Consider the following 17,104-nt stretch of genomic DNA (forward strand, 5'->3'; position numbering starts at 1 on the left):
CCTTAGTTAAGCACCTGGGAGTTTTACCATTGATTCCATAAGCTAGTTTTTTTACTGAAGTCCAGTCTAATTTCCATGTAATCTGTTATGCCTCTCTAAGCTCTTGTCCTGAAGGAGGAAAAAAAAAAATTAAAAGATAGCTATAGACATTTTGTCCTTGAGAAAACCTGCCAGTGTCATAGTAACTTCCCAGCAAAACCTTCATGTTTAACTTTTTTAAAAACTACTATGATTTTGAAAAGCCTGGCTGTCTCACATGTTACTGACATTTTTATCAGCTTTTAAAAACAGCCAAAAAAGAACTTCTGTACTAATGTGGATTCTCATTCACGTCACTATGAAAGGTAAATGCTGCATGTGGATTCTCTATGGGACAGCTTTCAAAAAGAAAGTTTTGGCAGAGCTGGGGATGTGCACGTGTATATGCATTGCCAGAAACCTATAAATATCAGATCCATGGAGTGCACGGGACTGGAGGACAAAGGCACAAAGACTGGATAATTTATTACAGACAGAGCTGTAAAGTGTGTTTAAAAATAAGAAAAGATTTGTTAGCATTCAGCAAATGTGAAATTCATGAAGAGTGTTCTATCAAAGAGATTAGCCAAGGCACAGCGGAAAGAGAAATTTTGTAAATATAACCAGTGGAAGTTTTTTTTCTTATTCTGCAAAAATGTTCAATTGGATTTAAATTTAAAATAAATGGAATTATATGTTAATGAAAGTAAAATACTTTAGTGGTGCCAAAGTTTTCAGATGGAAAGTACTTAAAGATTAAAGCAGTTTCGCTCCTAGAAATTTATGAAAGGCCAAGCTACTTTGTGTTCCTCATCAAGAGATGAGAGTTGTCAGCATTTTTTAGGAAAACAGAGGTTCATGGTTTGTATCTGAGAAATACCGTTTTAAGCAGGGATGATCTATCTGCCTTTTGAATGTACTTTTTTTTCTGTTTTAGAAAAGGGAAAAACCCCCTCAAAAATTAACTCCCTGATTCTGGGTGATAAGAACCAGGTGAGACAGTCCCTGCCAGTCTCCCTATGTGTCCATACATGAGGACAGACACACATGCTCATTTCACAACTTGTTTTGGAATTATCTTTGAGGGAGCTTTAATCAATGTATTAATTTGTGGAGAGAAAATCTTGCTCTATATGAAGCACAGAGATGAGTTCAGCATTTGGATCTACAAGCCAGTCTTGCCTGGTCTCAATGGTCTTCTCTGTCATTTTGGGCATCTCTCATGGTAACCTTCTAAAGTTAATGTTCTGTAGCTTAGTAATCTGATAAAAGATATTGCACACAAAATACTATATTACAATGTTAAAATTTATTTTTAAAGAAGAAAATACCGTGCATGTTTATTAAGCTAATTCAATTCCATCTTCCGTTCAGTGGGCAAGAAATGCACTATTACTTTCTGTCATTTTTTCAGGAATTGACTTTGAGCAGAAATAGTCTTTTAGAGCCAATTTGCAAGAATGGTTTTGGGAGAGATAACAATTACTTAAAAAATGTAATAAGTTTGTACCTTGCTTTGCGGTATGTTCTCACATCTGCAGCTGAACAAACAGAACTGCATTTCCCAGATTGTCATTTGATCTAGTACATTAAGCCAAGGTTTTCATTGTTCTTAGGAGAGTATTTTTAAATAAGCTGGCAGATCACTTAGAAGTAATCCATTGCTGTGGGTAAAATACATTCTTGAATTATCTGTGCCTCAAGTTTGATGGATCTGTCTCTTGAATTTACTATGGAATTGCAAGATAAAGGTGCACTAGATATTCATACACATTGGGGTTGCACCCAGAAGCCACATCTGAGTCAGCTGGACCATTGTGCTAAACTTTTTACAAATACCTAATAGGAGACTGGCCTTCCTGTTAAGCGTGTATAGTCCTCAACAAAACAGAAAGTGGAGATGTTGAGAACTGAGACATGGGAATGCAAAATTACTTGCTCCAGAGTATGAATTTAATTTCAGAGATTCAGTATCCAACATACCAGACTTCTCATTATGCAGTATCCTATTATAGGAGGGTAAATATTTGAAAGGAATAAATACTTGAGAAGGTAATGTTTTTCATCTTTTTTCTTTTTTCTATTTTTTTCTTTTTTAAGCTGGAAAGGTATTAAATTAGTCTCTTATTATTTACCTCAATCATTAATGATGTATTAACTTGTAGAGCAGTAAATTGATTTTAGTTAAAGTAATGATGGGATATTATTTCTGGTTATAATGCTTTAGGTATGTTGCTACCTGACATATGATGTATGCCTCTTAAACAGAAGATCATTTTTTTGCTTGAAGCAATTTGTGATCAAAAGGCAAAGGTACATGACGATTTAGAGGGTGCAGGTTCTATAAATAGAACATGAATAGGGGTCTGTAGGATGTTGTTGGATGTATTAACCATATAATTTGTAAGAAACTCCTTGTTTCCCATTTGCCTTATTTTGAATAACAGTATTTAGAAGTAAGTTCTTAAAGTAGTAGTAAACTGGTCCTAATACATCTGTAATGTTTTTCATCTACCCACTTTATGTAACACTGTTTTCTCTTTTATAATCCTATCTGTCATCTTATATCACTGATTTAATTCATGAAGGTATCTCATTAAGTTGGTGTCAGTGCTGGGAATTTTTCCTAACGCAACAGCATAATTTAATATTAAGTCAGTAGTCTCAAACACAACCGAGAAAGAGCATTTGTATATCAAATCTGTGCTGGATTAAAGTGCAAGATGGTTTAATACTACAGAGGGGTAAATTTAGATTGGTTGTCTTTTAATTCTAGAGCCCTGACTGGCCTTGTGTCCTCTTGCAGGAGGTGGAGGTCAGTGGAAGGATCAGGAGGAGGTGGATTAGAAATCTCAGAGGAGGAAGAGACGGTTGGGAGGATCTGTGCAAAATGAACTGAAACATGTTTTGACGTTTTAACAGGAAACTCTAATCTCAGAGCTGTTGTAGAAATACTGCCTAATCTCATCTCAGGTGTCAGAGCTTTCACAGATATAAGTTAATAAATCATTTGACCTTGGGAGGTGGTTTCATATTTGCATTGAATGATTCTCCCTTCTGTGCTTCATCTCATGAGTAAAGCTTGCATCTCTGCACATCTAGGCTGTTCCTCTTGGAAGGAGTTCTTTAGGTTGAGAAAATTCACAAAGTATTTTTTTATATCAGTGCTGGCATATGCAGATGCACAGCAGCTGAACAAAATAGAGACTAGATGACTGTCAACGAGGACATGGACCACTGACAGCATTGCAGATATACCTCACATTAAAGCCTTCATATGCTATTGTGGTGGCAAGGAAGTGTGACTCCCTAAATACATTTTTTATGTTGGCTTTCCGTGGACAGGTTTTGGTGGGGAGGAGGGGCTACAGGGGCAGCCTTGTGAGAAGATGCCAGGGGCCACCCCCGTGTTGGAGAGAGCCAGTTTTCAGCCAGCTCCAAAATGGACCAGCCACTGGTCAAAACTGAGCTTATCAGTGACACTCTGGTGCCTCTGTGATAACACATTTAGTAAAGGATAAAAAACACTGCATAAGAACAGTGAGAGAGAGGAGTGAGAAAATGTGAGGAAAACAGCCCTGCAGACACCAAGTTTAGAGAAAAAGGAGGAGGAGGTGATCCATAAACCAGAGCAGAGATTCCCCTGCAGCCTGTGGTTAAGACCATGGTGAGGCAGGATGTTGGTCTGCAGTCCATGAAAGTCAACAGGAGAGCAAAGATCCACCTGCAGCCCATGAAGGACCTCACACTAGAGCAGGTGGATGTGCCCTGAAGGAAGCTGTAGCCTGTGGAGACCCCAGGCTGCAGCAGGCTCCTGACAATAGCTGTGGCCCTGTGGAGAGGGGAGCCCATGGTGGAGCAGGTTTTCTGTCAGGAATGGTGGCCTGTGAGGGACCCATGCTGAAGCAATCTTTTCCCAAAAGATTGTAGCTCATGGGGAGTACCTGCAGTGTAACAGTTCTTGAAAATCTGCAGCCCATGGCAAGGACCCATACTGGAGAAGTTAGCAAACGATTGTGTCCCTTGAGGGGATCCAGTGCTGGTTTAGGGGAGCAGAGAGAGCAGTTAAAAGAGTCAGAGGCAAGTTGTTATTGACAGATCACACTCCCCACTCCCCTTTTGTATCTCCAAAGCATAGGGGGAAGGGAAGAGAATGTCTTCACATCTGAAAAGCTTCAGAATGCAAACTGCTCTGGGTCTTTCAGCTTTGGTGGTTCCACAGTTTGTGTTTTTATGGCAGATCAGTGGGTCTGTCAGTATATCTGTAACAACCAACTGTGCCAGGGCTTCCCATGTAGGAGCTGAAAGCATAGGGAAAAGCATTTTAAAATGCTAATTCCAGAACCTGTGTCCTGGTTCCTCACAAAGGGTCTGTGAGCCATGACTCTCAAGCAGGATTTACCATGTTACTTGGATGTCAGGCTGCAGGTCTTCCGGATTCCTGCCTATATGGTACCCATATCTGGTACCTATTTGCTCCTGTCAGGAAACCTGCTTCACCATGGGCTTCTCTCTCTGCAGGGCCACAGCTCCACATTGTTGGCAGACCAGCTGTGCTCTATTTATCAGACTTCACTTTGTACATACATTATTTAGAGGATTTGAATTATAGGGGTAAAAGTTAGGAAGAAGTTGGAATTTTTTGTTTTCAAGATAAATTTCTGTTTAAAGTGAGGGACTAATCTTTAGAACAGTAACAGGGGCTTTAGGAAGCACTTTTCTCATAGAGAAAGAAGACTGCATGTGGCTTGACTGTGTCTCAGTAAACCCTGTAGTATACAATTTTTGCCATTTTGACATTATGATGTCTTTTCCTGTGAGTCTCGTATTCTTTTAAAGTGATAGTACTATCACGTAGTTCAATCTGCTAGAATAGAACATATTTAATTCATATTACAACTCCTGGAATAATATTTTTTGGCTATTTTAGATGCATTGCAGTATCTTCTCTGGAGTCTGTTCCGAGTGGAACAGACTGGGCAGAGAACAGATCAAGACTAGCCCTGGGAAAAAAAGCATTGGAGGTGTTAGTGGACAAGAAGCTCAGCGTGTTTCGGCAATGGGCGCTTGCTGCACAGAAACCCAGCTGTGTCCTGGGCTACATCAAAAGAACTGTGACCAGCAGGGTCAGAGAGGTGATTCTGCCCCTCTAGTTCGCTTTCATTAGACCCCACCTGGAGTACTGCATCCAGCTCTGGGGCCTCTAAAACAAGAAGGACATGGAGAAAGCCCAGAGGAGGCCACTTAGTTGTCCCAGGGCTGGTGCACCACTCCTATGAAGACAGACTGCATGGAGTTCAGCCTGGAGAAGAGAAGGCTCCAGAGAGACCTTAGAGGAGCCTTCCAGTACCTGAAGGGAGCCTACAGGAAAGACAGATGGAGAGAGTATTTACAAGCACATGTAGTGACAGGACAAGGGATAATGACTTTAAACTTAGAGTAGATTTAGATTAGATACTAGGAAGAAATTCTTTTTTGTGAGAGTGGTGAGTCACTGGAAGAGTTTGCCCAGAGAGGTTGTGGACATCCCTGGAGATGTTCAAGACCAGCCTGAATAGGGCTCTGAGTAACCTGGTCTAGTGGAAGGTGTCTGTGCCCATGGCAGGGAGTGTTGGAGCTACTTGGTCTGTAAGCTCCCTTACAACCAAACCATTCTATGATTCTATGAGTATGACCTCCACATTTGTGTCATCTTTGGTCAAACTGATGGCATTGTGAAATTTGCAGGAGAAAATCATATGTGTGATGCAGACAGTAAGTTGTCAGCGAAGAAGAGATGTCTGGTTTAACTTATTAATATATTTCAAAGTATGCTCCTGAAATTGTATTTATCACTGCTTTATATTTGTGAGGGAAAAAAATCTTGAAGAAAATTTTCTTAGAATGCTAATATGTGACTGTTTTACCAAGCATAGTTTAGTGCATTTATAATAAGCAAAATGCCTTTAGAAGTGTAAGAGAAATGGATAAAGAATTGGGAAATCCAGGTAGTCATGTTTGCCTGGAGGCATTTTATGAGGACAGTAGTGAGTCAGAATGCAAATCCTCATGGCTTTGCTGATTTTTGTGGTCGCTGCTGATTACTGTAAAATTGATTCAGGAGAGTTGAAGGATCTCTGCATATGTTTAAGCCTCATCTACATAGTGTCACAGGCATTTTTCCTCTCTGTGGGTTTTAGACTGAGTACGAAAAAATTCTCATAACCTTCATCTTAGCATTTTTTCCTTATCAAGGAGCAAAGAAGGACAATATTCAGTTACTTCCCAGTCTTGGTGTCAAGTATAATAGCACAAGCTTTCTTGAATTGGCTATTTCAGGAATTTAATGGTATTCAGATAATGTTTTATCAATTTGGATCTAGACTGTGGCAAGGATAGTTTGCTTTGAACATGAAGAATTATTGTTCTGATACTTTTAGTTAAAAGTACTTTTAGGTCATATAATGTTATTTAACAAAATTTCAAGTTTATCTTTTTTCTTCATCCTGAGAATGAATTTGAGCTTTAACTCCACTGAGTATACAATTTCACAGCTTGACATTGATTTCTTGAATTTTTCATTATGTGGAATTTTACTATATGGACCATGTGTTACAAAAGCATCCTGTGCCCCTGTAAAACTTCAAAGAAGTAAGACAATATAGTGCCTCAGCAAGGAATTTCTCTAAACAGAACACACATTGAGTAACTACCACTTACATACATAAGATTTGTGTTCAGTCATTTCAGTTGGCAAAGTTAACTGCACTGTGTTTGAAAATAGAGGAGACCTGCTGTATCCTCACAGAAACACTTTTAAAACACTGAGAAATTTCTTTGCAGAGGAAACTGATATGAAGGATGTGACTACAGAACTGAATGAATGATTATACAGGGAATATGTAAGTATTAAAAAGGATTATTAGTGAGAAAGATTGTATTGAAAAAAAGAGAAAGTATAAAGGGCATTTGCTGCAGAAATGTGAGCCTAAGTTAGGACTTTCACTGAAAAATGAAACTTTTAGAGGACTTTTAAACAACAGCAGAAAGTCATTTACATATTTAAATAAAAATACAGAAAGTAGGAAAATAATTGAACCTGTTGTATATTGATGATGGAACAGAAAAGCAGGAAAATCGAGTTGGAGACACAGAACTAATAGATACTTCACATTGATTTTCACTCAAGGAGAATGTCGACCTTAAAAGAGGTGTGATGACTAATGAGAATAGGGGAATGACCTCTTTCTTCTCTGCTTCTTCAAGAATTGGTTTGCTGAAGGACAGATACAATAATAAGATATAATGAGAATTCTTAGTAGAGCTGTTAAATGAGTTGTGATACATATGATCAGTGACGTTATAGAACAGGTTTTATGGAAAGAAAGCTTTAAAGTATGCTTATAGACAGAATATGTCATAAAATGCAACCAGAAGTTATTAAGATAGAAAGTATAGGATTAATCCATATCTTCCAGTTGCCAAGAGAGTGAAATAAAATAGACATGCTCTTAAGAGAAGTGTTTTATGAAAATAGACACAAACATGAGAGTTAAAAGGCAGGAACAAAACTAAGGAGAAGATGGCGATAAATGGTAGTAGAAGACGAGGTACAAGGCTGGAGAAGCACACCTACAGAAGGAAGATAATGGGTGGCTAATTTTACAGTAGACACAGAGATAAAAAAGTCAGAGTACCATTATGTAATTTGCTGAAGAGGCAGATAAATACATAGATATAAGACCAGAGCAGGCTAAGAACGTAACTGGGAAAGTAAATAATTTTGAGAAGTACAGTAATATATGTGACATAATGGAAAACAAGTAATAGTGACTAATAAAAATATTATGCTATAAGCAGAAATTCATCATTTGCAAATGACCCAGAAGGAAAAAGGAGCAGATTTTAATCCCGACATGATCATCAGCCGTCACTGAGGTGCAGATTAGAAAAGCGTGACGTCCTACTAGGACAAGTCAGCAGAAATATGGTAGAGATGGGCAAGTAATGTAAAAAGAAGCAGAAAACCTTCAATTAAAACTCTCAACATGTCGATCACCTGTGCTCAGGCAAGATGAGATGAAGCTGGGAAAGTACAGAACAATGCTTCCTGAGATGATTAGTGGAACGGCAAGCCAGTTGTTTGATGGGTCTAAGGGAATGTGTGTTGTGTGGTCCAGCAAAGAAAATATTGGGAGGATTTGTAAGAGATGTGTATTAATATATTAAAGGTGAATATAGGGAAAGGAAAGCTGTTGAAAAAGCTTTATTTATATTTAATCTGGCTGTGAAAATCCTTAGGATGGGAGCCATAACAGGGGAGCAGCACAAAAAATCCAAAAACTGCCCTCAAGCCACTTGCTCCAGTGCTCTGGCATCAGAACTGGGTAAATATCGCAAATTTTAGGAGAGAAATGCACAAACTGTATTTTAACTCTTTATGCAGTAAATGTAAAATGTAAGAATTAAAGCTGAACTGATTTGAATCTGCTAACAGTGTGCAACATACCCTCACTGTGCTGCACTCGCAGGATGACTGTGACCTCCAGGCTAGAAGAGAGAGGGCCATCATCTAGTTAAAAGGGTGTGTCTTAAATTTTCCCATCGTTAGGGTATGTGAAAGAATGCATTTCGAGAAGAGAGGATCTGGAGCAGGAGAGCATAGGAAATACATACTTAGGAGAAAATGGATCCAATAATCCCGGGATGGATTGTTCCTTTCTCCATTTTCTGTGATTCTGGAATAGGTAACACTGTTAATGATCACATAGTTTTTAATAACTTTTTTTGTGCTTAAAAAAAGTGGGATGTTTTTCATTAGACCCTTTATGACTTAGAAAGGTAGTATTTTATGCCTGCTTTTATGTGCACAGATCAGTAAAGCCCTTATCCAGTCTAATGAGATCAATAAAAGTCTTTCTCTATGTCTTAAATGACTCCAAGAGCAACCCAAAACTCAGAATATATATTCAGGTCAATTGTTTTCTGGTTTTGAGATTAACACAGAGCAGAAATAAAAGGTTTGGGCAAAATTCTGATCGCAGTGACTTACTATATTTTACTTCAACTGCCCTCCTAAAGTCAAGGAGATTATTCATGAACTAGGTTTTTACTCAATGTCTCTAGAAGTTTTAATGTACCACAAGGGCTTCCTGCTTAAAAGGGAGCAAAGGTTACAATTCAAAATGTCCGAATTTCACTTACAAGGTCAGTAAGGTGTCTTTTATAATTTTCATATTTTAGAATGTGAACACTTTTCAGCTTAAGCTAATGGAAATGCTAAATGTCTGATAATACGCAGAGCTATGGTTAAACCAGCATATATTGAATGCAAAAATACATCTTATGTATTTTATATTTTATTTTAGGACAAAAATTCTACATACTGTGACATTCTACGAATGGGACCCAAAGGACACTAAAAAAAAAAAAAAAAAAAAAAAAAGTTACTTAGCTATTCATTTGTTGGTTTCCAGAACAAGACACACATGAAAATTGAATTTAGCTATACAGGCGGAACTGGAAATCTTCAAATTAAAAGTTTGGGGATGTTGGAATGTGTAAGTACTTGTTAACATATTCTGTCACTTACTTAAACTCTTGTTTGTTTGGTTTTTCATTTCTTTCAGTTTGCTCCCAGTATTCTAGAGGAGTTTTTGCCATTTTTGGACTATATGATAAGAGATCAGTACATACCTTGACCTCATTCTGCAGCGCCTTGCACATCTCCCTCATCACGCCAAGTTTCCCCACGGAGGGTGAGAGTCAGTTTGTGCTGCAGCTGCGGCCATCCCTGCGGGGAGCCCTCCTGAGCTTGCTGGATCATTATGAATGGAACCGCTTCGTTTTCCTGTATGACACAGATCGAGGTAAGTTGTGACCCAGCTTTCTTATCTTTATTGTTAAAATGACTTTTTCAAGAGTTGTGAATCTTTATGTCCCATTGAGAGCTTGGGGAGTCAAATTTTAAGGGGCCTTTGAAGTGAAATACCTCTGATTGTATAGCTGTGTGGCTGACGCTAGAATTCCTTCGTCTGCAAAAATTAGATATTGTGTGTACATGGTATGTAATTGACCAGCCAAAGCCTGTTCTTCAAGTCTAGAATACGAAAACCTCTTAACTAATGTTAGTGAAACAAAGACACGGTTCAATAAGCAGGATTTTACAGCTCTGTTCACTCTTCAGCTCACTTTGTAAGTGACAGCAGTACAAAGAAACAGAGAGGAACAACCATTTCTCTGCATCTGCACTGGTTTAAGCTGAGATGTGAGTGAGCCTGTGGGACTTGCAAGCTTTGGAAGGTCAAGGCACCAAAAGGGTCTACCCTAAGGCTGTGGCAGAGTAGTGGGGGCAAGAGGCAATACCTGCCAGGCATGAGATATCCACAGGCCAGCAGAGAGAGAGAGTACTGCAGTAACCTACCTTCTACTCCTTTCATTTAGAGTTCTCTCTGTGCTGGACTACCCTTTTATAAAATGCATAGTTCATTACAAAAAAGTGTACATTTTCTATCCACAGTCTCCATTCCAAATTCCAGAGCACCTCAGAACTGATTAGGTGGTAAAAAACTGCAAGTGTGTTACTGCATCTCACCACTCAGTGAGCAATTGAGAGGTAAAATCTGTCCTCCAAGTTGTGTGTTCACTCTGCTGGCAAAGCCTTCTGCCTTTGTTTGTGGAATAGGCTTGAGCCAACATAGCTGAGCTTCTGCAAAAGAGGCAAGATTTTTATGTTGATGACTTGCGTTCAGGGGGGAAGCAAGCGGCATAGCTGTGGTCAAATAATTATTTTACTACAGCTGTTTCAATATAGTTTCCCATGTGGACAGTATATTCTGGAATTAAAGTGGCTTTATTCCAGTATAATTACCCTACAGTAGAAAGAGGGAATTGCATTGACCTAACTGAATCTGTTTAATTATTTGAGTACGGCTGTAGAAGTCAATTTTCTCATATCTACAAGCATTAAATTTTAGTGAGTTTTTAGCTTGATATACAGCCTAAATACCTGATTCTAAAGCAAAATTAATATGGAAAAAAAGAGTTTGTATTGTTACATAATTGTTTGTTTGTTGTTTTTAAACTAGATATTTTTTTTAGTTCTTGCTGGACCCATAAAGGAAGTTCTGGGATTAGATAACTGGAAAGAGAAAAATGTAATGGAATTTAAAAGAATTTCTGCTCAAGATATAGTTATGAGTAAAAAGAAAACAAGCACATAATTATGTGGTCCTACAAGTTCAGGAAATTGGTAAGAGAAGGAGTGCACAGCCTGCAATCACCTTTCTCATCCAAATTCACATGCTTAGTTAGATTGAGACATCATTTTTAAGCATGCAAAATCATACCAAGGACAGTTTCAAAACAGTCTATAGTAGCATGCTTAGTAAATGATTCTTATGGCACTGAACTCACCAGCTCTGAATTTATCAGCATGTCTTTGATAAAGAGATGACATTTGCCAGCTTGGATGCAGGGGATGTGTCATGTCAAAAGTGGGAGTTTAGATTTTTGTCTGCTAGTATTCTTGGGAGAGTCAAGACTGGTGCCCAATGGTCTGTCAGCATCTTGTAATGAGGCCCTTTGCCAACAGATTCACAAGGTTAAGGTTACCTCAACCTCACTTGTTACGGGGAACTCAACAGAGCCAAGACCCCTCAATGGGTCCTGCAACTGGTGTTTTCCACTGCTGGCAACTGCAAGGAACAGTTAACGGAATAACCCTTTTTATTAATACAAATTGTGACAGAGTAATAAGGTTTGAAGGTTGTCTGTGATAGTGTCTACAGCAAAAATATGTTTTAAAGCAATCTACTGATACATGTATTAAGCAAGCACAAGCTCTGATATGAAACAATCTACTAATGTGCTATGGGGTAAGCGCAAGCAAAAGCTCTGCTCCTAAAAGCAGCATTTAATGCACGTAGAGTATTTTTCTCATCCAGGGCGTCCCTTGGGGCAGGAAGAAGATGGACTCAGCCCATTGACTGATCCAGCAGTTCTGGTGGAGGTCTTCTCCCACTTTCCTCCTACTCCCAACTTACTTTCATACTATTTTCTTTATGTTTGGGAGGAGTTTGAGTGGCTCTAGTTATAAATACCTTTTATTTCTGACTGATGTATTTAAGGGGGGTGGGGGCGGTGGTCATGCTTTGGCACCTGAGGAGAGGGTTTGAAATGGTTGTTGCTTTCAGCAGCAGAACATCTTGATTCTCCCTTATCAGACAGGTACTGTATGGTCTTTGTACCACAGTGTTCTCCTATTATGCTGGGATTAGAATGGAGGGGGGCCACATAGTCTCCACTTCATTCTGCACTCCGTTCTGTTTCTGTGAGCAGATGTTTGTCGTTGTACTGGGGAGCATGTCAACCTCAGTCCATCCAAGGAGCTGCAGCTTCTTTTACCTTAAAATTCTGAATCTTCTCTAGATTTAACTCTATCCATCATCCCGCAGGGTACTACATTGGATAGTCTCTCAGATTCTAAATAGGTCTTGTGATGCAGTTTAATGCAGGAGAAAATAAGATTCAATGCATCTTTTGGTATTAATATAAAGACACAATTGCTGAATAAATTTTCACTACCTTTACACAAGATAAAATTTTAATGTGGACTTGAGATATGATAAGAAAAAAAGTAAGCATCATCTCTTACTCTCAGAGTAACTAGAAAAACCAAAAGAAAAAAAAAATAATGTTGAGTCATAGGGTCTCTGTCAGTGAGGCCAGAAAATAACCTTGTCCACATTTTTGCCAGAGATTCCTTACTTTACATGCCAGATGACAGTCTCCCTGTCTCTCTGAGCAGCTCCCTCAAAGCAAATTGAAGGAAGGTGAATCCCCTCAGCCTTTTGGTTTTGTTTCTGGGCCTGCAAGTTATCTTTGCAGTTTAACTGGGAAGTTATGAATAAGCTCTTATGGGGGAAGGTAAGCAATACACGTAGATTCCAGCCCAACACAGTAGGTGCTTGTGAAGATGGCAGTATTTAGCAGCTATCAGTACTGTAAAAGGCAGAAATCCTTGGCAGAAAGCAGTATGATGAAATGAACTTAGGCAAGCCTTCATCAGCAGTGGTGGGCATGTTGTTTTCAGACCTGCTTTCCTGGAGCTCTTCCATCCTCCTTGTTTCTTATCTTGGTTGCATACGACAGTTGGTGGTTGCTCTTAGGGGTTGAAGAATTAAGTCCTCTTATTGGGGTAGGTTTCTCTGCTGTATCATTCCATTCAACTCTTTGCCACTGGGAGCATCTATGTTAACATTTCATTTCAGGTCAGGAATGCACTTTTGTTGCATCTCTCTCCAAGTTGTTCCCATATACTGCACTTGAATTTACACCATGTAGTAGTCTTGGACTTCACAAACTCTGATGAGGTGGTGACTTCAGCTATTATGTTAAATCTTCCTTTCTGATGTTCTGCCAAAGTCACAGTCTGGAAAATCACTGTCCTGTGACAGGATGAAGATACAAGGAAGAATGGCAAAAATACAGAATTAATTGGATCTAGCAGGGGACATTACAGAAAAGGAGAACAGGTTTTTCAAAACGCATTAGACCTAAGAGAAAGATGAAGGAAAATTCAGCTCATTATTTAACAGGGAAAAGTGAGCAAGGAGAGAGTGACACAGAAGGCTAGAGCCTGAAGGGTCCTTTTGTTTCAATACCTTCCTCTTTCTCTTGCCCTCCTTTCATAAAAAGGTTTAATAATGACCCGGTGCTTAATACAATTAATATTAACAGCAAAGTACCAGGAACACAGACAGAACAGGGAAAATGCACACTGATGAACACAGTGCAATGCAAAGCGTAGTAGAAAAGGGCTGAAATGAAAACTATGTCTCCCTGAGATACCCAGAGGAAAGGGAAGTCCAGGGGGGGAGAAGTGTTCAGTTAATATTTGATGTGATCTCTAAAGGGAGTTAAGTGAAAGAAACAAATGAGTTTGAAAACAGCGTTTTCTGGCTCCAGAAAGAAAAGTTGGACCCTGAAACCACAGAAGAAGGATGGAGAAGTTTATGGGAGATGTGAGAAACTGTTAAAGAATAAAATCATAGAATCATTTAGGTTGAAAAAGAGCCTTGAGGTCATCAAGTCCAAACATTAACCTGGTATTGCCAATATGAAATATAGAATTGAGAGGTGCAAGAGTCAAGCCTACAAGAGGTCAGTGTTAGTTTTCCACCCTGTGTGCAGCTTTCCTGAGACCTGGAATGGCTGAAGTTGCTAGTAAAACTGCAGAGCTAGTAAAACCCAGAGCTAAAGGACGCCAGGGTGGAGTGGTAGAGGGGATGTAGAGCAGCGTGGGACACATGGGAGATCAGGGAGGATGGCAGCCAGTGAGCTGGAAACTGTTTTCACAAGATTTCAGCATCCATTTGAACTCAACTATGTTTCCCAGCAAGGTTTTTCAGTCCCTGACTGTGATAAAGAGAGGTAGCACAAAGGGTAGAGCTATCAGCTGGCCTAGCAGTTGGTTCACTAGAGGCAAGGACTGTAAAATAGTTATATTCTCTAGAAATTAGGCATCACATGTGACCCTGTTTATGTGCCTTGTTAATGCTTTTTTTTTTTCCATTGCTTCTTGAAAGTATGTGTTCATAAAGCCAACTCAGTTATGGTTGCAGGTGAGAAAAATTCACCTACTGTGCAAAAGGTAGATTTAATTTTCCCACATTTCTGAATAGTGTTTTTGAAGCAACTGCTTTAAAGTTGAAACTGTTCTGTTCTATGACAATCTAAACCTGGCAGAAGGGTTATACAAGTCCTGTTGGCCAGTCAGAATTAAGGCAAAAAATGGTGCAGGAAATTTAAAGCTCTTCCTCTTATTTTGAGGGATATTATGGAGTTGTTTATTTATAATCAGTTTATCAGGCTAATCTAATTTTCTCATTTGGCAGAGTAGCTGGCCCAGCAGTAAGCATTAGGTTTGGTGTGTCCATGATTAGAAACTCCAGTGATGCTGCCTCAGGTCTGACATTCTCATAGAAACTAAAAAACAAAAAACAAAAAACAAAACAAAACAAAACAAAAAAAAAAGGAAAATAGAGGTTGAACTACAGCATGGCAATTTGAAAAGCAGAAACTAGAACCCCAATTTTTTACTAATTACAAATTTTAAAAGTAAGAGCAGGTCTTAGGTGAAGTGCAAGGGATTTGTCTTCAAATTTGCGTGACAGCACAGAGAATGGCTTGGGTAGGTACCCAGCCTGGCCAAGGTATGATACCAGACTGATTTAGGGCTCAAAGTGATCCTCCTAAATAGATAGACAAAGAAAATGAAATGTGATGAATGTAATATAAAGGATAAACACAGTAGGGAACAATCAAAGGTACAAAGTGCAGAATAACTGTCTCAGCACTAGTATCATGAGAAACGTTTCAGGAGTTGTGATGATTCATAAGGATAATGTATATACAGAAAGCTGTACTGTTTCCAATAAAGTAATTTGGAAAAACAATGTTCATGGGAGAAATGAAAGCTGAATATTGTTCTCTTCTCTTATTGCTGGCTATGCTGCCATGTCCCATGTTGAGATTTTCACTGCAAAAGAAAACATCAAAAATTTTCAGTAAGCTGAATAAATGGAATGTGATCAAGTGGATAAGACACATAGAGGAAATCTTGATGGCAGCAGTCCCTGCCTTTAGAAAGCACCAAGTACATGGCACTAGGATCTGATATCCATTACTGGAATGGCACTGTGGTCACTGACCACCACATACAGATAAAAGTCTCAAGAGGAGAGGAAGAATATTTTTTTAAAAACCCCAAACATGACCTATAAGAAAAAGCTTTACAAATTGAGATTTTCTTTTTTTTTAATTCTTGGACAATTAGGAGAAAGATCAATTCTTTGTACCCACTGAGATCAAAGCAAGAAATAGAATTAGGTAGGCATATTTAAAGTGTTCCTAGGAAAAAATGTTTCTATAAGGCTTGAATAAGTTGATGATATTCTTAGCAATAGAGTAAGATTGTTACCACTACAGGTTTTAAAGAAGAGGTTAGTAAATATCTGCAGTGGCAGTCTGCTTTGCTGCATCCACCTCAGATGATCTCTTATATCCATCCCCTCAGGATTTATATTCATGTAATTTTCATGGTTTCTCTGGGAAATTGGGACTGGCTTCTTTACAGCAGTTGAGGAACAGAAAAGATAATTTTCTACTACTGAGCAACTTTCAATAATATATTATTGCTATTCAATTATATAGCCTTTGTAAAATATTTAATAGGTTCTATTATTCAAAACTCAGATCAAAAACATCCTGAGTGATCTAGGTATAAACACTGTAAAATTAGGTTGAAGGACTATAATTGTAATATGGTACTCAGTAAGTTAAGTTACCATTAGCTGAGCATTTACACAGTAAAAGAATTGGTCCTACATCAGGCTTTACTTGACATTTTTACTGCACTTCTGAACAAATTTGTCAATGTCTCAGTAATGAAAAAAGTGGTAATAAAATAGCAAGTTGTAAACTTATTTCACTACCCCGGTAGAAAGAGCTAAGCTTACTAAAGCCAGTAGTGATATAAATATATAACCTACACATTTATCTACATAAAAATTCTGATTCAAGCCTTTTCTTTGTGAAATAAGTTACAAGAACCAAATGTTTCTAATAAAAAGCAAATTGTGGGTGAACTTACAACACAACACCGAAAAAAATTATTTTGACACCAAGTGCTCTTTACTTATTGTTTTCTGCATAGCAGTATTAAGCCCAAACTTGCATCGCTCTTGCCTTAAACTACTGGAATGTCTCAGGGTGTTTCAGGTAAACCTGAGAAACAAGCTATGTGCTGGATTGTAAAGATTATGTTGGGAATCTGACTTTGTTTAATCATAGAATCATAGAATAGATTGGGTTGGAAAAGACCTCCAAGATCATCAAGTCCAACCCCTGATCCAACTCCAATTACTATATCATGGCACTAAGGGCCACATCCAATCTCTGCTTAAAAACCTCCAGGGATGGTGAATCCACCACCTCTCTGGGTAGGCTGTTCCAATGCTTGATTATCCTCTCTGTAAAGAATTTCTTCCTAACATCTAACCTAAACCTCCCCTGGCAGAGCTTGAGCCCATGTTCTCTTGTCCTA

The 17,104-nt window shown here is 38.6% G+C and overlaps 1 protein-coding gene across 10 annotated transcripts in view; it reads left to right on the forward strand.

The window, feature by feature from the left end:
- GRIA4 (glutamate ionotropic receptor AMPA type subunit 4) overlaps nucleotides 1-17,104 on the forward strand; it is a 219,350-nt gene that overhangs the window by 61,641 nt on the left and 140,605 nt on the right. For all 10 annotated transcript variants that reach the window (XR_003573074.1, XM_027900190.1, XM_027900122.1 and 7 more), the window contains exon 3: nucleotides 9,627-9,866. Coding sequence is in view for 9 of the 10 variants with exons in the window: in XM_027900190.1 (XP_027755991.1) it covers nucleotides 9,627-9,866 (240 nt within the window). In the remaining variant the exon portion in view is untranslated. The remainder of the gene's footprint in view (nucleotides 1-9,626; nucleotides 9,867-17,104) is intronic.

This window comes from Empidonax traillii, unplaced genomic scaffold (assembly GCF_003031625.1).
Source record: "Empidonax traillii isolate 1590-97213 ecotype Southwest subspecies unplaced genomic scaffold, ASM303162v1 scaffold21:size2437335, whole genome shotgun sequence".
NCBI classification, from domain to species: domain Eukaryota; kingdom Metazoa; phylum Chordata; class Aves; order Passeriformes; family Tyrannidae; genus Empidonax; species Empidonax traillii.